General features: G+C 42.9%; 1 protein-coding gene across 2 annotated transcripts in view; it reads right to left on the reverse strand.

The window, feature by feature from the left end:
• SUFU (SUFU negative regulator of hedgehog signaling) overlaps nt 1-23,004 on the reverse strand; it is a 140,940-nt gene that overhangs the window by 81,327 nt on the left and 36,609 nt on the right. For both annotated transcript variants that reach the window (XM_003787216.3, XM_023511639.1), the window contains exon 3: nt 10,269-10,405. In XM_003787216.3, coding sequence (XP_003787264.1) covers nt 10,269-10,405 — 137 coding nt within the window. The remainder of the gene's footprint in view (nt 1-10,268; nt 10,406-23,004) is intronic.

A 23,004-nucleotide genomic window follows, 5' to 3' on the forward strand; every position in this document is an offset into this window, starting at 1 on the left:
TCAAAAAAAAAAAAAAAAAAAAAAAGATCTCCTCTGGAAAAAACTGAACTACATGCATTAACTTTAGGGGAAGTAGAAAGAGGCCCACAAGAAAAGCCCACACATCATTGAGGTTCCATATGTATGTATCTAAAAATTGACCTGCTATCTGGAAAAGTCTCTCTGACTTCACCAGGCAGGCCATGTCCCTTCGCACTTCCAACTTCAAAGACAAGAAGCATGATGAATGGATTCCTGGGCAGATCTAAACTGTACCATACACTGCATAAGAGCTTACTGATCTTTCCTAATCCCAAATATATGTCATTTAGCATGTATTAACCAATCTCTCAAGCCAAGTAACCTAAGAAAGGGGACTGACTCTCAAGGGCTCAGTCAAGTTCTTTGTTTTTTTGATACAGAAATGCTTTTTTTTTAGACACAGAGTCTCACTTTGTCACCCTCGGTAGAATGCCATGGCATCACAGCTCACAGCAACCTCCAGCTCTTGGGCTTAGGTGATTCTCCTGCCTCGGCCTCCCGAGTAGCTGGGACTATAGGTGCCTGCCACAATGCCCAGCTATTTTTTTGTTGCAGTTTGGCCAGGGCAGGTGAACCCACCATCTGATGAACCCACCATCCTCAGTATATGGGGCCAGTGCCCTGCTCACTGAGCCACAGGAGTCGCCCAGAAATACTTTTATATAGCAATCATTCTATTGTTTGTTGAAAACTATTAGGACATTTATTGGTTAGAACAATATTACTTTAATAATATATTCCCTCATCTAATTCCCCCCCACTTTAAAAAATCCTTCACGAGGCCAGGCACGGTGGCTCACACCTATAATCCTAGCACTCTGGTAGCCGAGGAGGGTGGATTGCCTGAGCTCACAGGCTTGAAACCAGCCTTAGCAAGAGTGAGACCCCCATCTCTAAAAATAGCCAGGCACTGTGCCAAGCACCTGTAGTTCACTACTTGGGAGGCTGAGGCAAGAGAATCACTTCAGCCCAAGTGTTTGAGGTTGCTGTGAGCTGTGATGCAATAGCACTCCACCAAGGGTGACAAAGTGAGACTCTGTTTCAAAAAAAAAAAAATCCTTCAGGAATGTCAATGGCAATTAACTTATAAAAATGGTCATTTCTCTTAATCTAGTGATCCCATTTCCAGGAATTTATCCCACAAAAATAATTAGGCAAGAATACAAAGACAGCCAGATGCAGTGTCTCATGCCTATAATCCCAGCACTTGGGAGGCCAAGGTGGGTGGATTGCCTGAGCTCATGGGTTTGAGACCAGCCTAAGCCAGAGACCCCGTCTCTAAAAAAATAGTCAGGTGTTGTGGCGGATGCCTGTAGTCCCACTATTCAGGAGGCTGAGGCAAGAGGATTACTTGAACCCAAGAATTTGAGGTTGCTGTGAGCTAAGATGTCACAGCACTCTATCAATGGTGACCAAGTGAGATTCTGTTTAAAAAAAAAAAAAAGAGAGAAGAATACAAAGATATACATATCCAAGGATGCTCACTGAAGCTTTGTGGTAGGGAAAAAAATAGAAAAAACCCAAATGCCCAACAATAGAAGACTGGTTAAATAAAGTGCAGTATATCTAGATACTAAAAAAGTATAGAGTTAAAAAGAACACACCAACATGGAAAGATGTCCAAGAGACATTACATAAAAAAGGCAAGCTGAAATAAAGTATAGAAAGTAATGGTAATTCTATCTAGAAAAGAAAACTTGGAAATAGGAACATCAAAGTTTTCTCAGTGAGAGAATGAATTATGAAGGCTTTTCATCATCTATGTCATATATTTCTTTTTTGGGGCTGGAGGCTGGGTTTGAACCCTCCACCTCCGGTATATGGGGCTGGTGCCCTACTCCTTTGAGCCACAGGTGCTTCCCCTGTGTCATATATTTCTAAGTTGCAAATATAGTATTTATTTTATAAAGGTGGAAGGAAAGAAGATTTTTTTTTTTTTCATTTTAAATCTCAATTGGCACTAGAGTCTGTCAGTATCACAGAGTTCAATCATTCATGACCTCTGACAGCTCAGGAGAGGTCCCTGCTCAGACAGTGCCATCCTGTCTTTCTTGGGGGCAACTCAGACTCAGCCCATCATGAAGTTGCCATTAAATAGCAGCAAGGGAAGGCACTTGAATTTCCACTGTGTCAGTTACACGGTTAGGGGGCCATGTTTCTCCTAAAAACTCATATGAAATTGCCTTGGAATTTGTAGTTAAGGCCTACCAATGGCAGAACTGAGAGCAATCAGCCTCTCCCACAGAATTCTAAAGCACCCCTCAGAAATCTAGCTCTGCTGGGTTGGAGAATGGTTTCTATCTAATGAAACCCAGAGGATGGGGGGTAGGGGAGCAGTCACTGACAATCTAAGGAGAGAGAAGAAACTGATCATAAAATTAAAAGGGAATATAATTATAAAATTAAAAGAGAAACTAAGAAGTAGGAAAGACAGACAATGAAGCATCTACTTATGAAGTTACTAATGCATATTTATTGCAGAACTTTCTATATGATTCACACTAGAGGCTAGACTAAGTTCTGAATCTGCCATACCAGGTAAAATGACAGTAATTCTGTCCCCTTGGAACATTCTCTTTCCACATGATATTTCTGTACTGGCCCAGAGTCCTGACCAATATGCAAGGCTCCTCAGATCCCAGGCAGGAGGCTGACCTTCCTAGGTGGGAGTGGCAGACACTCTTTTGCCCACCTGATGGCCAGTCCCCTCCTTAGCAAGGAGAACCCCAATTTTGTTTTTCTGCCTTTCCTTGGCCATGTCCTTCAGGGAGCTAGACCCATTTCCAGCCAACACGTCATTTCAGTTTTGTTTTGTTTTGTTTTGAGACAATCTCAAGCTGTCGCCCTGGGTAAAGCGCTGTGGTGTTGCAGCTCACAGCAACCTCATACTCTTGGGCTTAAGTGATTCTCTTGCCTCAGCCTCCCAAGTAGCTGGGACCACAGGCACCCGCCACAGTGCCCAGCCATTTTTTTGGTTGCAGTTGTCATTGTTGTTTGGCGGGCCTGGGCTGGATTTGAATGCCAGCTCCAGTGTATGTATGTGGCTGGCACCCTAGCCGCTTGAGCTACAGGCGCTGAGCCTCATTTCAGTTTTCAATGAGATGTAATGAGGGGAGTCCTGTAGAGGTTTTGATGGATTTTTTTTAAAAGAGGCACAGGACAGAATGTCTTTCTTACTGTTTCTGAACTCTGCCATGAGGAAATGCAATATGAAGAAACCAGTTTAAATAGCCAAAGTGCTGATGTAGACAAAGCAGAGAATTAAAAAGAACCCAGTTCCTTGACTATTATTGAACAGATGACGACCAATGCTGGAACTGCTCCTCCTTCACATCACTTCCTGTGAAAGATAAGTACCTGGCTTGGCGCCTGTGGCTCAAGTGGCTAAGGCGCCTGCCACATACACCTATGGTGGCAGGTGCGAATCCAGCCTGGCCCGCCAAACAACAATGACGGCTGGAACCAAAAAAAAAGCTGGGCGTTGTGGAGGGCACCTGTGGTCCCAGTTACTTGGGAGGCTGAAGCAGGAGACTCACTTGAGCCCAAGAGTTGGAGGTTGCTGTGAGCTATGATGCCATGGCACTCTACCTAGGGTGACAGCTTGAGGCTCTGTCTCAAAAAAAAAAGATAAGTACCTTATGGTTAGGCCATTCTAATCAGGGTGCTCTATTAAAACCATCCCAACAGATACAACAAGACAGAACAAAAGTTACCCACTTCATATATACTTCCTCTAATGATTTGACTGTCAGGTATAACTGCACACCAAAGTTACTGGGGTAACTTACACTCTTGTGGTGGCAACTGATTTTGCCCACCAAGAGCCATAACTATTCATTTTCTATCAGGGGTTTGCCCTTTGTGTTAGAGGACTTCTCTCTCACTCCATGTGCCTGGAAGCAGGAGCACAGAGGACTTTAAATGTAAATCCTAGTGTTTCACCTGGATCACCACCAACCATCACGGTGGTCACATGGCCCAGGCAGAACTAATCTGAGTCTTTCCCCAGTGACTGATGTAGGAATGTTGAAAGCAAAAAGCCTCTACTGGTCTATAAACAGAGAGAACCTGAAACTAGGGATGATGGTGCTTATTTTTCCTGGCACAAGGGGAGAGTCAGTCTGTAGTGCAAGACCAATATGCAGAGAGTCACAGCTATAGTCATAGCCCTGAGGACACAGTTTAAACATATTAATCAAGCCACACCAGAAACCCTGGCTGAGTTCTCCCAGTTTTCTGAGCCAATAAAGTCTGTTATTGTTTAACGTAGTTTGAGTTGGGTTCCTGCCGTTTTCTAGTTATAAGAAGATTCCCAACTAAAATAAAACCATAACCTATCCACTCCCACATCTGGAAGCCTCCACTGCCTCTGGATGTTCTTCTGTCCTACATCTCTTGTGGGGAGGGGATTGTGGGCGGCAGGGCCCCCGCAACCTGGGGAAACACTCAGGGAGCAACCCCCAACCACTTCTCTTTTAACATTCTTTTCACCTACCAAAAGTCACAAAGCTCATGCATACTTTCCTTATTATCAGCAAGTACACAGTTTTTCCTCTTTAAGGATGATCTTTATCCCGTGTATTAAGATTTATGCAACCTTGTTAAGATACTGTATAAATAAAGCTGTTTTCCATGGTTCAGGTGCTAGCTGCAGCCATCAGCTGCGTCAGTCCTCCCGAGGCCATCCTCTCTTGACGCCATCCTATCTCTTGTCTCCCATCTTTCTTTGCCTCTCCCTATCTTTCTTGGCTTTATTTCACCATTTCCCACCATTTCCACTCAGGTCAACTCTCCCTCCCCACACTGGATTGCAAGAGTCGCTGTCATTTCTGCTTCTTTTCTCTCCAGCTCAGCTTCTAACCTCTGAGCAAACCTACCAAAGGGTAACTGTCCTCCAGGAGGTCAGGGCAAAGGCCCAGGGCCTGTCTGGGTCATTCTACAGAGCACGTTTCTGAGGCTGTCTTGCACAGCCCCACAACTGGCTGTGGGCATTGCCATCCCTATGCCTGAGCACACCCCTGTATCCCATCACTCCTCTTTCTTTGCCTCCTCTGCCTTGATGCTATTTCTAAGCCTGGATGGTAAAACTGTGGATGCTATTTAGATCTGGAAAAGCAGGTCTAAACCTTCCACTTACTTGATTATACTGCTCAGCATGTTCTCACATGCACAGGGGTGGGCAGAGTACTCCACATAAAGTCACTAGGCTTAAGGTAGATGGCACAAGCAAGGCAAGATTATCACACAGAATTACAATGTTATGTACACATGCAGGAATATCTGTATACATCAAACACAAAGTATGCGTGTTCTGTGTAATATGTACATGTGTAAACCTTGTTAAGTGTAACCATACATGGTAATGTCTAGAGGTCACAAGGAGGTTCTCTATAGCATCAGTTGAGTATGCCCTGCTCTGAGAAAGCCTGCTAGGCCTAAACTCAATCTTACAAAACATTTACAATGAGGGGTAATAATTCACACTATAAAAAGATTCTTTACCTTATTGATGGATATACTCACAAGGCTTCATTAAAATACATGGGCTTTACTGCATTTAGAATAGTGTTTTATTTGCAAACGACTTCACAAGAAACTACATAAATCAACTACATAAAACTAAGGAGGCACACCTGAACCAATGTGGTTTGGGTTGTATAATGTGATATACAAAACAAAGTAATTATTTTTGTATCACTATTACCAATTTTCTGCATGTGGGCAAGTGGATGACACCAAATGTTATCATGTCAGATGAGGTAAGTATCTGATTTAAGGAAAGCAAGGTATTTCCTAATAGGGGTTTGCTGTTAAATGGGGTTATTAAATGGGGTGGTCTTTACTGTTGCTGCAAGGAAGGAAGGAAGGGACAGAGGGTGAGAGGGAGGGAGGGGAAGAAACCTTAGCTTTTCAATCCATACTTTTTTTTTTTTTTTTTTGAGACAGTCTCACTGTGTTGCCCTTGGTAGAGTGCTATGGCATCATAGCTCACAGCAATCTCAACCCCCTGGGCTTAAGCAATTGTCTTGCCTCAGGCCCCCGCCACAATGCCCAGTTATTTTTAGAGATGAAGTCTCCCTCTAGCTCAGGCTGATCTCAAACCTATGAGCTCTGGCAATCCACCTGCCTCTGCCTCCCAAGTGCTGGGATTACAGGAGTGAGCCACTGAGTCCAACCATACAAAGTTTTTAAGACTCAATTATAGTACCAACTGTGTACCAGTAAGTAAAACACTTAAGTCCTAAATGTTTTATAGGTATTAACTCATTTCATCCTTTCAATAACTTTATGTACAGTTACTATTATCCCTGCTTTATTTTATTTATTTTATTTATTTATTTTTTTAGAGACAGAGTCTCACTTTATCGCCCTTGGTAGAGTGCTGTGGCATCATAGCTAGCAGCAACCTCCAACTCCTGAGCTTAGGCAATTCTCTTGCTTCAGCCTCCCGAGTAACTGGGACTACAAGTGCCCGCCACAACGCCTGGCTATTACCCCTGCTTTATAGATGAGCAAATGGATGTACGTATTGCCCAAGGAGGCAGTAACTGGCAGAGATATGAACATAAGAGGGTCTGGGTCCAGAGGTCACACTGTTCAATCACCAGACCATGTTGCCAACGTGTCATGTGCAGGATGGAGACAGTGCAGGGGAGAGAAGTAGAGATGGGGGCCTACTTAGACTATTAGCGACAAGTTCAGACACATGGTGTTGAGGACCTGACTATGCAGTGAAATAGGAAAAAAATATATAGATGTTGCTGCTGGAAGAGAGGATAGTGCAGGATTACTAACTAAAAGGAGATACAAGGGAGGTTTCTGGAGAAGTAGTCTGTTTCTCAATTTGGGTGCTAGTTTCATGGGTGCATTTGGTTTGTACAAACTCATCAAGCTCTACCATTATACGTATACTTTTCTTTTTTTTGTTGCTGAGACAGAGTCTCACTATGTTGCCCTTGGTACAGTGCTGTGGCGTCACAGCTCACAGCAACCTCAAACTCTTGGCTCAAGTGATTCTCTTACCTCAGCCTCCCAAGTAGCTGGGACTACAGGCACCTGCCACTGTGCTGGGCTATTTTTTGTTGCAGTTGTCACTGTTGTTTAGCTAGCCCAGGCCGGGTTCAAACCCACCAGCCTCGGTGTATGTGGCTGGCGCTGTAACCACTGTGCTACGGGCGCTGAGCCTGTATACGTACTTTTCATATATGTTTTTTTGTGACTAAATGTTAAAAGGTGAAAGGATGAATTTAAGAAGTTTTAGTAATATTATAAATGGCATTTTCCCTCTTCTATTTTGCAAATTTTCCAGGACGTCATTACTTTAAGCATCAGCAGTATGTCTAATACTAAGGGAGGCACCATGGAGCACCATGTAAGCCAGCAGCAATCATCATCACCTGTGTGGATGATTCTCATACGTTTCCTTGTCCAGCCTGAGAAATCTAGCAGACCAGAAGTCAGCTGAGTCATAGGCAATATAGCAGCATGGAAGAAAGAGCTACACTACCTGGGTTCAAATCCTATCTTTGTACTTACTAAATGTGTGATCTTGAATACGCTGCTTACCCTCTTACTATCTTGCTTTCAACAACTGTAAAGCTGGTATAGCAATGCCTAACTCACAGAGCTTGTCTGCAGGTTAAATGAGCAGTTATTATCATGCAAGGCACACAGAACACACTACTAAATGTTAGCTCTCATCCTCATCAAAATGTAGGCCCATAACTACTGTGTTTCCCTGAAAATAAGACACTGTCTTATATTTATTTTTTTCTCAAGAACACACACTAGGGCTTATTTTCAGGGAATGTCTTTTTTTTTTTTTTTCAGTTTTTGGCCAGGGCTGGGTTTGAACCCGCCACCTCCAGCATATGGGGCTGGCACCCTACTCCTTTGAGCCATAGGCACCGCCGGGGATGTCTTACTTTTATTAAGTATAATACAATAATCTACATTTATTCAAACACAGTTAAGTCATCTTCTTCTGGAACCTGACAAGGGGGAGCTGACCTTGTTGGTGGGGCTGGTGGTAGTGATGTGTGAACTCCTTTCCCCTAGCTATTCACACATGCACAATAGGATGCCTGCGACGGACCGACCGCAGTTACCACATGCATACTCGTGCAAGTGCCAAAGGCTCGGAGAAAGGAGCTGTGGCAGATAAAAGGTATTCTAGTCTTCCTTACCATTCCACCCCGAAATGTGGGTAGGTCTTATTTTCAGGGAACCATGGTATGGTCTCCTATCTTCTTTTTTTTTTTAAGCAAGAAAAGGAAGGTTTATTAACTATGTTGAGGGATACTAGCTAATTCTTGGAAATCTAAAATGTTGGGCTTCAGGGGAGCTCCCTGTCTCCTAAAATGTCAGGGTTTCAGGCAGTTGCCTGGGTCCTCGGTTCTTATAGTACTCTTGGTCAAAAACTGACCAGACACCCCAAAGTAAGGCAAGTATGAAACAAAGTTTATTTATTTAATTTTTTTGAGACAGAGTTTTACTTTGTCCCCCTGGGTAGAGTGCCATGGCATCACAGCTCACAACAACCTCAAGCTCTTGGGCTTAAGCAATTCTCTTGCCTCAATCTCCCAAGTAGATAGGACTACAGGCACCTGCAACAACACTTGGCAATTTTTAAAGTGGCTCAGGGTGGTCTCCAACCTGTGAGCTCAGGTGATCCACTCACCTCGGCCTCCCAGAATGCTAGGATTACAGGTGAGAGCCACTGCACCCAGCCCCTACTCAAGGCTTTTTTAAAAAGTCATTGCACCTAGAGAAGCTACCATATCTACGGTTTTTCAAATTTACTCTCTATCTAGTTTCCAAATTTAGTCTTTATCAGAAGCACAACACTGACCCCAAAGATTCTAAGTAGAGTCCTCAATGGGGCCCAGGAACATATGTTTATTTTATTTTATTTTTTTATTTTTCTTTCTTTCTTTTTAGAGACAGAGTCTTACTTTATTGCCCTCAGTAGAGTGCCGTGATGTCATAGGTCACAGCCACTTCCAACTCCAGGCTTTGGCGATTCTCTTGCCTCAGCCTCCCGAGTAGCTGGAACTACAGGCACCCGGCTATTTTTTTGTTGCAGGTTGGCTGAGGCTGGGTTTGAACCCACCACCCTCAGTATATGGGGCCAGCACCCTAACCAGTGAGCCATGGGCGCTGCCCCAGGAATATATGTTTACAACAAGCTTTCTAGGTGCTTCAGATATGGGTGGTCTAAGGACCAGACTTAGAAAGACCTTGGCCTAGAAGCTGCTCTGCACTTAGTTATGATGGTCAAAGAGCAAAAGAGGTAATGCCAGGGATGGTGGTTCATGCCTGTAATTCCAGCACTCTGGGAGGCCGAGGCGGGTGGATTGCTTGAGCTCACAGGTTCAAGACCAGCCTAAGCAAGAGTGAGACCGTGTCTCTACTAAAATTAGAAACACTGAAGCAAGAAGACTGATTCAGCCCAAGAGGTTGAGGTTGCTGTGAGCTATGATGACACCATGGCACTCTACTCAGGGTGACAGCTTGAGACTCTGTCTCCAAAAACAAACAAACAAACAAACAAAAAAGAACAAAAGAGGTGTGAAAAAGTGTCTCAGACTTTATTTGAAGGCTACTGATAGAACAAAAGAAACAAAATCTGAGATCATATGGGGAATGTTTCTGAGCAAGTAGCCACACAGAAACATTCAGATGATACAAAAGAAACCCTCCATGACACACACTAAATTTCACTCACTTGGAGGTCCAAAGGCAGGATGAGCAGAAAGAGACAAAGGCTCCTGGTACAATGATCCCACTTCAGGTTCCATATTAGAAGTCTCCAGAGGGTACCAGGAGTAAAGGACAATTCCCTGGAGGGCATGTGAATCATCTGAATCAAACACAGTATTTCTCTTTCTTTTCTTGTCGGGGGATAGGAGCAAAATGTCAACTCAAAGCCTGCTCTGTCACCCAGGCTGGAGTTCAGTGGCATGATCATAGCTCATGGTAACCTTGAATTCCTGGGCTCAAGTGATCTTCCTGACTTCTAATATGGAACCTGAAGTGGGGACTTTGTACCAGAAGCCTTTGTCTCTCTCTGCTCATCCAAGATAGCTTTCTACCCAAGAAACACCAGGCAAAACAAGACCTCATGGTACAACTGGGATATAGGGATCCAAGGAAAGGTCAGTCCATAGACATCAAAATATACTTGAGAGTTCATAAAGCTAACCACACTTATGGCAAAAGGACCAAACATACCAGTCAGCTCCTACCTGACTGAAACACATATCTGGCCAAGCCCTGCATTAGCTCTGCTGGCCATGTTGGTGGGGCAGACTCCCCTGTTTCTCTCTTCAGACGAAATGTCAACTCAAAGCCAAAACCACTAGGTCCATCTGTTCCTGTAAACCTGAAAGAAATAAAAAGCAAATGTTTTAGGTTCAATTACCACCCTGAAGTCTAAAGTCATCCACCCCCCCCCCACCACCACTTTTTTGTGGCCTCAGCATGTACGCCCTGGGAAAAGAAAGAACGTCAAAAGCCCGTAAGGATCCAGAATTCCTGCCTGGCCTTCCTGCCACTTAGAGGTATATTTTTATATGACCTTGGCCTGGCCAAATCACCCTGCTGGCACTCTGAATTATGAGTTCCAAATTTTGTGGCTCCAGAATATTCATCCTAGTATGACTGAGGTAACAGTGCTGAAAATCTTCCACATTTATGCTTTTTTGTTTTTGAGACAGAGTCTCACTTTGTCACCCTAGGTAGAGTGAAAACCCTGGCATCACAGCTCATAGCAACCTCAAACTCCTGGGTTCAGGCAATCTCCTTGCTTCAGCCTCCCAAGTAGCTGGGCCTATAGGCACCTGCCACAACACCCTGGTATTTTTAGAGATGGGGTCTCGCTCTTGCTCAGGTTGGTCTTGAACTCATGAGCTCAAGCAATCCACCCACCTCAGCCTCCCAGAGTGCTAAGATTACAAGCGAGAGCTAACATGCCTAGCCCATGTTTATGCTTCTTGTTCTCACAAGTGTTAGTAAGCACTACTTTGTTTGCTAAGGATACATACCCTGTGAGCAACCAACAAGACTATGTGGTCTAGGAGAAGAAAACCCTTTCTCCACCAATACCTCCACTCTGCCCCACGAGGTACAACCTTCCTAAAACCCAGCACCCTACACATACTCCTCAATCAGCACATGCTCATCCTGAAACCTGGCACCCACTGTGTACTCTTCGCTCACTGGAACCCTAGAAAAGGACAGTTTGCCCTCCCTTCTCAGCCCTCAGTGACCCAGAAAGATGAGGCTTATGTGGCTGTGGCCACAACTCATTAAAATGACAATGAGACCAGGCACGAATCTCTGCCTCCCTGTCTGTAGGAAACACTCAGGAGCCCCAAGCCACAGGGAAGTCCCTGAAATGGACTTCTGCCAGAGAAGGCAATGATGTGGGTCAGAGAGTAGGACCTGACTGGCAGGTGCCACACCTCCTCAGGGTAGGGAAGAATCTAGGGAAGGGTTTCCTAAGAGCTACACAAGGCTTGCCAGCAGGGGAAGAGTTAAAAATTAAAACACACTCATGATATAATTATTTTCTGGTAATTATATCTTGTACAAACATGAACCACAATGATTACTGATACGTAAACTCCTCAGCATACAAACACAAACCATAAACTAGGATGACAGTTGACACCAACTTCACTAGCCAAGCTCCTAGAACAGGAGATCAGGGCTGAAAAGGGCTGATGATGCAGTCAATGGCCAGCCCTGGCATTTCATGAAGCGTCTTTCCTTCATCATTATCACCCCCACGAGACCAGGCCATGAGACTGCAAAAAAGAGATTCCAAAGTCTCAAAAGCTCATATCAGAGCATCTGGGTGAACCCAATCCTTCTGCACTTTGCAAGGGAAATAACCTCTGAGAAACTAAGTTCTCCTGTGGAATGAAGAGGAATCTTTAGAAATTACCATGATAGGGGCAGCGCCTATGGCTAAGTGGGTAGGGCACCAGCCCCATATACTGAGAGTGGTGGGTTCAAACCCAGCCCAAGCCAAACTGCAACAAAAAAATAGCTGGGCATTGTGGCAGGCGCCTATCAGTCCCAGCTATTCTCTTGAGGCAAGAGAATCGTCTAAGCCCAGGAGTTGGAGGTTGCTATGAGCTGTGTGACGCCAGGGCACTCTACTGAGGGTGATAAAGTGAGACTCTGTCTCTACAAAAAAAAAAAGACAGAAATTATCACGATCAATTGGCTCAGCGCCTGTAGCTCAAGTGTCTAAGGTGCCAGCCACATACACCAGAGCTGGTTGGTCTGAATCCAGCCCGGGCCTGCCAAACAACAATGATAACTACAACCAAAAAATAGCTGGGCATTGTGGTGGGCGCCTGTAGTCCCAGCTACTTGGGAGGCTGAGGCAAGAGAATCGCTTAAGCCCAGGAGTTGGAGGCTGCTGTGAGCTGTGATGCCACAGCACTCTACCCAGGGTGACAGCTTGAGGCTCTGTCTTAAAAAAAAAAAAAAAAGAAAATAGAAATTACTGTGATTGGTTTGGTGCCCGTAGCTCAGTGGTTAGGACGCTGGCCACATACACCAGGGCTGGCAAGTTCAAACCCAGCCTGAGTCTGCTAAACAACAATGACAACTACAACAAAAAAAATAGCCAGGCGTTGTGGCGGGTGCCTGTAGTCCCATCTACTTGGGAGGCTGAGGCAAGAGAATTGCTTAAGCCCAAGAGTTCGAGGTTGCTATGAGCTGTGATGTCAAAGCACTTCACTGAGGGTGACATAGTGAGATTCTGTCTCAAAAAAAAGAAAAAAAGGAAGCTACCATGATCAAACCCAATTATGTTTAGAGGAAGTATCTGTGGTTTGCATTTTCCCTGGGTATCTAGCAGTGTGGGAAAGTAAAATCCCACTTTGGGAAAGCAAAATCCATTTTCAGGGAACATACTGGAATCCTGGAGGCAAGGCTATAAGATGGTAGGACAGATACACATAAGCTATTTTATTTCCTTGATGAGTTGCCCTGGATGGGGTAAACTCAGTGCAGGGAGGCTGAGAGAAGTTACGCAAACTGAGGCTGAAGGGTTGCCTCCCTGAGGCTGCAGGTTTGGGAGGAGTGTGAAAACCTAGGGAAATGCAAGATTGATGTGAGTTAAAACTCTTTAAAAAGAGATGGGTCACTAGGGCAAAGGGAAGATTTCAAGCAGCCACCAATTAGAAGCGGCTTTGTAAAATATTAGACCATTACTCCAGGGCTTTCATCTTGGGCCAAGAAAAATACATGATTTCTAACCACAAAAACTTGAGAAACAGACTAAAAGAAACATGTTCCTCTTGGGATGCACAATGGGGAGAAGGCTCAAATAGAGAGAGAAATCGCTGGATCCTACGCATCCACACAGCTCCATCTCACTGAGGGCTGTGTGCACACACGCGTCAGTGTGCATGTGCACACACACATTTACACCATTTGTCTGCACACAAGGTGCTTTCTGGGACAGATCTGGGGTGGGCAAGCCAGCCCTCACTTGGCTGGGTGGGAGGGACAGGCCCAGCCAGATGGTCTCCACCTGCATTTGATTACCACCCACAGGCTAGCTGGACTCAACCTCTAAACTCTGAAACATGAATTTGGAATGGCCCAGCCTTAGAGTAAGCACACAACCTGAAGCCTGTCAGAAAGTCTCTTTTTCAAAGCAGGCTGCCCAGGCGATAGCCAAGTGACAAGGTCAAACAGTCTTTAGACTCCTGGAGGGGCCTGGCTTGGTCTGGACTTCCTCATGAGAGGGCTTCTCCAGACAAAGTGGTTTTGTCTAACCAGGGAATGAAACCCCTCTTAGGGAGCAGCTGTCGCTCACATCTTCCAAGAAAGGAAAGCATGAGGGAAAATTGGCATGTGCTACAGAAGGTGGGATCTGGGTCAAAGCAAAGAATTTCTAACACAGAAGTCTGCTAAAATACTGGCTGGGAGCAAGTGAGGCCAATAGAATTTCTTTCTAGAGAGATTAAAAAATATATTTTCCTCAGTCTGATAGAGTGGGAGTGAAGGGTTCTAACTGTCTTACTGAAGAAAGATGGATGAAGTGGCCTTTCAAGATTGTTTCCAACTCAAGAACCCCTGGATCCTGCTTACTGGTTGTCCAGGAAAGAGGCTGGCTTTGTCCTAGGAGTTTGGTGAGCTTAGACAATGGCTGTGCCAGCCTCAAGAGTAACACTGAACCTGCTGACACGAACACGTGCTTGAATCCTAGATATACAGCTGCCCCACCATTGGAAGCTGCCCAAAGGTCTCCCTAAAAACAACTTCCTAAGAAGGTATCCATTAGCATGCAAGAGGCTAAAATGACTGCTAACTCTAGGCAAGAGATGAACAGAAACCCAAGAGAGACTTTCTGGAGGAAAGATACAGCTGGGAGTGTCAAGAGAGCTAACCTAAATGTTGGCATCTCATGTTCAACACCATTAGTTATCATTATTAAGGAAATACAAATCAAAGCCACAGTGAGATACTACTCTACACCTCTATTATGGCTACAAAGAAAAAAAAAAGACTGATAACAAATGTTGGAGAGGATGTAAAGAAATGGAAATACTTGTATACCGTTGATTCTTTGGAAAACAGTTTGGCAATTTCTCAAAAAGTTAAAACAGAGGCCACGTGCATTGTCTCATGCCTGTAATCCCAGCACTGAGAAGGAAGGTGGGAGGATCGCTTGAACTCAGGAGTTCCAGATCAGCCTGAGCAACAGCGACATCCCATCTCTACTAAAAATAGAAAAACTAGCAAGGAGTTGTGGCAGACACCTGTAATCCTAGCTAACTGAGAGCCTGAGACAAGAGGATCACCTGAACCCAGGAGTGTGAGGTTACTGTGAGCTAGCTGACACCATGGCACTCTAGGCTGGGACAAAAGAGTGAGACTCTGTCTCAAAAAGAGAAAAAAAAAAAAAAAGTTAAACAGAGTAGCCATGTAACTCAGTAGTTCTACTCCTAGGTATATACCTAAGAGAACTGAAAACATGTTCACACAAAAACCTGTATACCAATGTCTGTAGCAGCATTGTTTATAATAGCTAAAAAGTAGAAACAACCCAAATGTCCATCAATTGAGGAATAGGTAAACAAAATATGCTATACCCATATAATGAAAACTTACATGGTAACGAAAAGGAATGAAGTACTGATATATGCCACATCACAGATGAACCTTGAAAACATGTTAAGTAAAAGAAGCCAGATACAAAATACTGTATCTTATATGATTCAAATGAAATGTCCAAAATAGATAAATCTGTAATACAGAGGTAGATGAGTGATTGTCAGGAACTGGGGTGAGAAAGGAATGGGAATGACTGCTAATGGGTATGGAACTTCTTTTGGGGATGATGAAAATGTTCTTGAACTAGATAGTGATGATGGTTGTACAACCTTGTGAATAAAGGGTGAATTTCACCCAGGCACAGTGGCTCATTCCCATATCCCAGCACGCTGGGAGACTGAAGTAGGAGGATCGCTTTGAGGCTAGGAGTTTGAGATCAGCCTAGACAACGTAGTGAGACTTTATCTCTACTTCAAAAAAAAAATTTTTTTTTTCTGAGACAGAGTCTCACTTTGCTGTGGCACCATAGCTCATAGCAACCTCAAACTCCTGGGCTCAAGTGATTCTCTTGCTTCAGTCTCCTGAGTAGCAGGGACCACAGGTGCCAACCACAAGGCCTCCTATTTTTAGACAGGGTCTCACTGGTCTTGAACCTATGAGCTCAGGCAATCTACCCGCCTAGGCCTCCCAGAGTGCTAGTATTACAGGCGTGAGCCACCACACCCAGCCCTTTTAATAACTATTAAAATTCACTGAGCATTAAAGTTTGAGGCCTTGGACCAAGCACTTTTCCCAGGTCATCATCATTTAACTCTCTAACAACTCTGTGCCTCTGCTACAGTTATCCTCATTTAACCAATATATGAGAAATATTGAAGGACTTTAAGTAATATTCCATAAGGCACAAAGCAAGCAAGTGATGGAGCTCAGACTTAAGGTCTGTCTGACTCCAAAGCTCATCTTCTTACTGCTATGTGACCACAGACAAGATATTTAGCTTCCCCATGACTCAGTTTCCTCATCTATAAAATGGGAATAACAACAGTAACTATTTCTTAAGAGTTGTTCTGAGGATTCAGTGTTTAGGAATGATGCCTATAACACTGTTAGCATTATATCACTTACAATAAGTGAAGGAAGCCAGTCATAAAAGACCATATATTATATGATTCCACTATATTATGTGATAGATAGCATAATTTATAATATATAATATAAATTATACCACATGTCCAGAATAGGCTGGACATAAATCTACAGAGACAGGAGATTAGTGGTTGACTAGTACTAGAGGAGTGGGGGCAGATGGGGAGTAACTGCTAATGGGGTACGGAGTTTCTTTTTAGGGTCATGAAAAATTCTATAATTAGATTCTGGTGATAGTTACGTGACTATAAATATACTAAAAACCATTAAGCCAGTTAAAATAGGTGAACTGTGTCATATGTGAATTATAGCTCAATAAATATTTTATTCATTTTTTTAATTTGAAAAAAAAACCCGATAGAAAAAAATTCACAAACTAGAAATAGATATAAGATAGATACAAAGACATATATATACACATATACATATATACACATATATAAAATCCCTTAAGCAAAAGACAAGATGTTCAACCTCACTCATAGTAAGAGCATTGCAAATTAAATGCAAATTAAAACAATGAGATAACCATTCACATCTATCATATTAGCAAAAGTTAAAAAGTATGATATTACATTCTGTTCCTGAGGTTGTGGGGAAAAAGTAACCCAAGTAACTTTTGCACATAATATGTTGACCATGTATCTTCAAGCTAAAGACAGATAGGAGTAAACAGATATTGAACTCTGGTTAACAGGTTTATTTTTGGCAGTAGTACATATGGGTTAGTTATTTGGTATAAACGTATTGTGGATAATGGGAGACAGGTTTCTCTCATTGTTAGGAAAGCTAAAAATAGGTAAATATATATCAGAATGAGAAATATATAAAAATGCCAGGCTAGACTAAACCCTATAGGTATGGTTTTAGAATTATAGGTATCAGTATGAACTTGTGGTACTTAATAGACACCTACAGAAATAGAGAAGTGTGTGTGTGTGTGCATTTCCTAGTTCTTGCCACTGAGAGTAGTGACACCCCAATATCAATGTTAATACCTAGCACACCCAAATCTTGGTTTCTAAAAACCATTCTCCACTAAAAGAAATGAGGGCACTCTAGAGAAATAGCTGTTACCAGGGCCAGGCAAATACAATCTGACCCTGGAACTTTTCATGGTCCTAGAAAATAAGAAAATACACAAAGAATGCTGGGAACATGCCAAAAGTAGGGAGACGCTAAACTGAAGAGCTCTCACTATCCAAATAGGATAATCTGGCTCAGCGCCCGGAGCACAGTAGTTACAGTGCCAGCCACATACACTGAGGCTGGCAGGTTTGAACCCAGCCTGGGCCAGCTAAACAACAATGACAACTGCAACAAAAAATAGCTGGGTGTTGTGGCGGGTGTCTGTAGTCCCAGCTACATGGAAGGCTGAGGCAAGAGAATCACTTAAGCCCAAGAGTTGGGGCAAATGCTCATATCAGGCAAATGTGAGCTGTGATGCCACAGCACTCTACCGAGGGCCACATAGTGAGTCTCTATCGTAAAAAAAAAAAAAAGAACATCAAATTAAAAAATACTAACACATGATAATCTATTAATTAAAATGAAAATCTGTGAAAATAAAATAAAATAAAATAATAATCTGTGAGTCCACATAAACTGCAATGGACCTAAAGACATTAACTCTATAGATTTTGGACTTGACACTCTCCATAACTACATGAACTAATTCTTATTATAAATATTTTTATATATCTGGGTGGCACCTGTGGCTCAGTGAGCAGGGCACTGGCCCCATATACTGAGGGTGGTAGGTTCAAACCTGGCCCTGGCCAAACTGCAACAAGAGAATAGCCAGGCATTGTGGCAGGTGCTTGTAGTCCCAGCTACTTGGGAGGCTGAGGCAAGAGAATCACCTAAGCCCAAGAGCTGGAAGTTGCTGTGATGCCACGGCACTCTACCAAGGGTGACAAAGCAAGACTCTGTCTCTTAAAATAATAATAACCAAAAAAAATGTTTTTAAAAATATATCTACATCTATATTATGTATATAGATACATATCACCTATCGGTTCTGTTTCTCTGCAGTACCCTAATACAGTGGTCCCAAACCTTTTCAGCAACAGGGACTGATTCATGGAAGATAATTTTTCCACAGACCGGGTGTGGGGTGGGGGTAGAGGGAGCAAAGGGGGAGGGTGGAACAGGAGGTGGAGCTTAGGCAGTGATGCTGTGTGGCCCAGACAGACCAGTACTGGTCCATGGCCTGGGGGTTGAGGACCCCAGACCTAATACACTGACACAAATAAAAGAACAGATTAGTAAATGTGGAGGAAAAAGGCTCTTCCTTATAGCAAAATCTCAATTTCTATTAATAAATGTAGAAGCATAATGGAATTAGAAATCACCATTAAAGCCAGGCGCATGGCTCATGCCTACAATCCTAGCATTTTGGGAGGCCAAGGCAGGTGGATTGCTGGAGCTCACAGGTTTAAAAGCAGCCTGAGCAAGACTGAGATCTTGTCTCTACTAAAAATGAAAAACTGAGGCTAGAGGATTCCTTGAGCCCCAGAGTTTGAGGTTGCTGCAAGCTATGATGCCAAGGCACTTTATCAAGGATGACAAAATGAGACTTTGTCTAAAAAAGAAAGAAAGAAAGAAATCACCATTGACAACCATCATAATAACTGATTCAGGCAAGAATCATCAATAGATGTAAAAACTAGTGGGCAAAAAATCTGATGAGAAACAAGATATTGGCAAAGCCTCAAAATACCTTTCCACAAAATACTTATTAATTACCAATGGAAAGGCAGTAAATTTATAGAAGAGAAATCTGGTATACAATGCTTTAACAAAACAATCAAAGTAATTAGATGTCATCAACAGTAATTAGACAAGTTAACATCAAGTGCCTTTTGATATGGTCACTGTGAAGGGTACAATGCTTATGATACTGCTACCAAGAAATACATACCCTGACTCTAATCATGATGAAACATCAAGCAAATCTAAATTGAAGGACATTCTATTAAATAACTGACCTGTACTCTTCAAAAGGTCACGAAAGACAGAATGATTGAGGGACCATTTGAAGGAGTCGAAGAGACATGACAATTAAATTATTTTAAAAGACTTAATTCTGAGCCTCAGGACTCTAGAGTTGCTGAAGTAGGGTAACCAACTTGCCCTTGCTCTGTCAGAACGTTTCTGGCTTTAGAATTGAAAACCCTGCATCCCAGGAAAAGCCATTAGCCCCAGGCAAATTGGGGAAGCTCTTAAATGCCACTACCTGATCTACACAAAGCAAAATGTTGCCACATTTAAACAGATACTATGGGAGGCTGAGGTGGAAGGATTGTTTGAACACAGGAGTTCAAGACCACTCTGAGTGATTTAACAAGATTCCATTTCTTAGGAAAAATTAAAAAAAGACCAAGAGGCACCTGTGGCTCAAAAGGTAGGGCACCGGCCCCATATGCCAGAGATAGCAGGTTCAAACCTAGCACCGGCAAAAAAAAAAAAAAAAAAAAGACCCAAATATGCATCAAGAGCCACCAAAATGTCAGTAGTGCAGGACCACAATCTTTGGAGCCAGGCTTCCCATATCCAAGTCCCAATCCTAGCTCTGCCACCCCTCCTGGCTGTATGACCCTAGGCAAATCACTTATTGTCTCTGTGCCTCAGTTTTTTCATGTGTAAAATGTGAATATAATGAGTGAATTCTAATGAAAACTATGAACTTTGGGTGATAGCACTGTGTCAATTATAGAATCACTGACTGTAACAAATGTACCATTCTGGTACAGGATGCTGATAGTAAAAGAGACTGAGTATGTGTACGTGTGTATAGAAGGCAGTGTGTAACTTCTGATCAGTTTTGCTGAGAATCTAAAACTACTCTAAAAAATAAAGTCCACTTTAAAAATAGAAATAGTGGCTCAGGCCTGTAGCACAATGATTATGGTGCCAGCCACATATTCCCAAGCTGGCGAGTTTGAACCTGGCCTGGGCTAGCTAAACAACAATGACAACTACAACAAAAAAAGTAGCCGGGCGTTGTGGTGGGCACCTGTAGTCCTAGCTACCTGGGAGGCTGAGGCAAGAGAAACACTTAAGCCCAAGAGTTTGAGGTTGTTGTGAGCTGTGACATCACCACAACTCTACTGAGGATGACATAGTGAGACTCTGTCTCAAAAAAAAAAAAAAAAATTGTCTTGGCACCTATAGCACAGTGGTTAGGGAGCTAGCCACATACACTGAAGGTGGCAGGTTCAAACCCAGCCCCAGCCAACTAAACAAGGATGACAATTGTAACAAAAAATAGCTGGATGTTGTGGCAGGTGCCTGTGGTCCTAGCTCCTTGGGAGGCTGAGGCAAGAGAATCGCTTGAGCCTAAGAGTTTGAGGTTGCTGTGAGCTGTGATGCCATAGCACTCTACTGAGGGGGACATACTGAAACTCTGTCTCAAAAAAGAAAAAATTGGTTCGGCACCTATAACACAGAGGTTAGGGAGCCAGTCACATACACCGAAGGTGGCGGGTTCGAACCCAGCCCAGGCCAGCTAAACAAGGATGACAACTGTAACAAAAAATAGCCCAGTGTTGTGGCAGGTTCCTGTACTCCTAGCTACTTGGGAGGCTGAGGCAAGAGATTTGCTTGAGCCTAAGAGTTTGAGGTTGCTGTGAGCTGTGATGCCACAGCACTCTACTGAGGGGGACATCCTGAAACTGTCTCAAAAATAAATAAATAAATAAATAAATAAATAAAATAAAAATCGAGATATTAATAGCTACCAGTGCTTAACATTTGGTTAGAATAGTACTTGGGTCAGCTATTACTTACAGTAGTAGTTTCCAGTTCTGATAATTTACTCTAAGGGAATAATCTTGTATTTGGAAAAGCCTTTTTGCATAAATATATTCAATAGTAGGTACCGCCCCCATATACTGAAGGCGATGGGTTCAAACCCAGCCCCAGCCAAACTGCAACAGAAAACTGGCTGGGCGTTCTGGTGGGTACCTGTGGTCCCAGCTACTTGGGAGGCTGAGGCAAGAGAATCACCTAAGCCCAGGAGTTGGAGATTGCCATGAATTGTGTGATGCCACGGCACTCTACCGAGGGCAATAAAGACTCTGTCTCTACAAAAATAAATAAATGTTCTGCAAACAGAGGTATTATATAAGTTCTGGTACACTGTGTGATGGGACATTATACATTCACTAAAGACAAGGGTTCTGAAAGCAGGAGGACTGATTTTTGAGAAGCAAAGGATTCTATTTCCACTTCTAACTGGTAACGGGGAATGGGAAGTTTACATTAGAACACCACTCTATAGTTTCTACTGTTTTCTGTTCACCTGTTGTTAACTCCAGGATAAAAATTAAAATAACTCCCTTTAAAATGGTCATGGGAAAAAAAAAATGGTCATGGGGTTGGGTGTGATGGCTCACATTTATAATCCCAGACTTCTGGGAGGCTGAGGCAGGTAGATCACCAGACCATGTCTTTACTGAAAATATAAAAACTAGCCCAATGTTATGGCAGGTGTCTATAGTCCGAGCTACTCAGAAGGCTGAGGCAAAAGGATTGCTTGAGCCCAAGAATTTGAGGTTGCTGTGAGCTATGACGCCATGGCATGCTACCCAGAAAGACTAAGTTAGACTGATTAAAAAAAAAGACATTATGCTAAGTGAAGTACTTATATGACAGGTATCTAGAATAGTCAAATTTGTGGTGACAAAAAATAGAATGGTGATTGTTAGGGGTTGGTGGAAGTGAGGAATGGGGAGTTATTGTTTAATGGGTAAAGAAAGAGCTTCAGTTTGGGAAGATAAAAAAGTTCAGGAAATGGGCCACGCACAGTGGCTCACATCTGTAATCCCAGCATTCTGGGAGGCCAAGGTGGGTGAACTGCCTGAGCTCAGGAGTTCAAGATCACCTTGAGCAAGAGCAAGACCCCCTCTCTAAAGAAATAGTCCGGCATTGTAGCAGGCACCTGTAGTCTCAGCTACTTGGGAGGCTGAGATAAGAGAATCATCTGAGCCCAAGAGTTTGAGGCTCACTGATGATATGATCTTATATTTAGAGAATCCCAAAGACTCAACCAGAAGATTCCTGGAAGTGATCAAAAAATATAGCAATATTTCAGGATATAAAATCAATGTCCACAAGTCAGCAGCTTTGTATATGCTAATAACAGCCAAGATGAAAAGCTAATCAAGGACATAATTCCCTTCACAGTAGCTTCAAAAAAAAAAAGAAATACCTAGGAATATACATAACAAAAGAGGTAAAGGACTTCTACTAAGGAAATTATGAAACTCTAAGAAAAGAAGATATTAACAAGTGAAAGAACATACCATGCTCATGGCTGGGAAGAATTAACATTGTGAAAATGTTTAAAGACTCTGACACAAAGCAATCTATAGATTCAATGCAATCCCCATTAAAACACCATTATCATACTTTCAAGATTTGGAAAAAATAATTCCTTATTTTGTACGGAACCAGAAGAAACCCTGCATAGTCAAGGCAATTCTTAGTAATAAAAACAAAGCTGGGGTATCACCTTGCCAGACTTCCAGCTATATTACAAGGCCATAGTGATCAAAACAGCATGGTATTGGCACAAAAATAGAGACACAAACATCTGGAACTGAATAGAAAACCATGACATGAAGCTAACATCTTATAGCCACCTGATCTTCTTTTTTTTTTTTTTTTTTTTTTGAGACAGAGCCTCAAGCTGTCCCCCTGGGCAGAGTGCCGTGGCATTACAGTTCACAGCAACCTCCAACTCCTGGG

This window comes from Otolemur garnettii, unplaced genomic scaffold (genome assembly GCF_000181295.1).
Source record: "Otolemur garnettii isolate 467f Iridium unplaced genomic scaffold, OtoGar3 scaffold00021, whole genome shotgun sequence".
Taxonomy (NCBI): domain Eukaryota; kingdom Metazoa; phylum Chordata; class Mammalia; order Primates; family Galagidae; genus Otolemur; species Otolemur garnettii.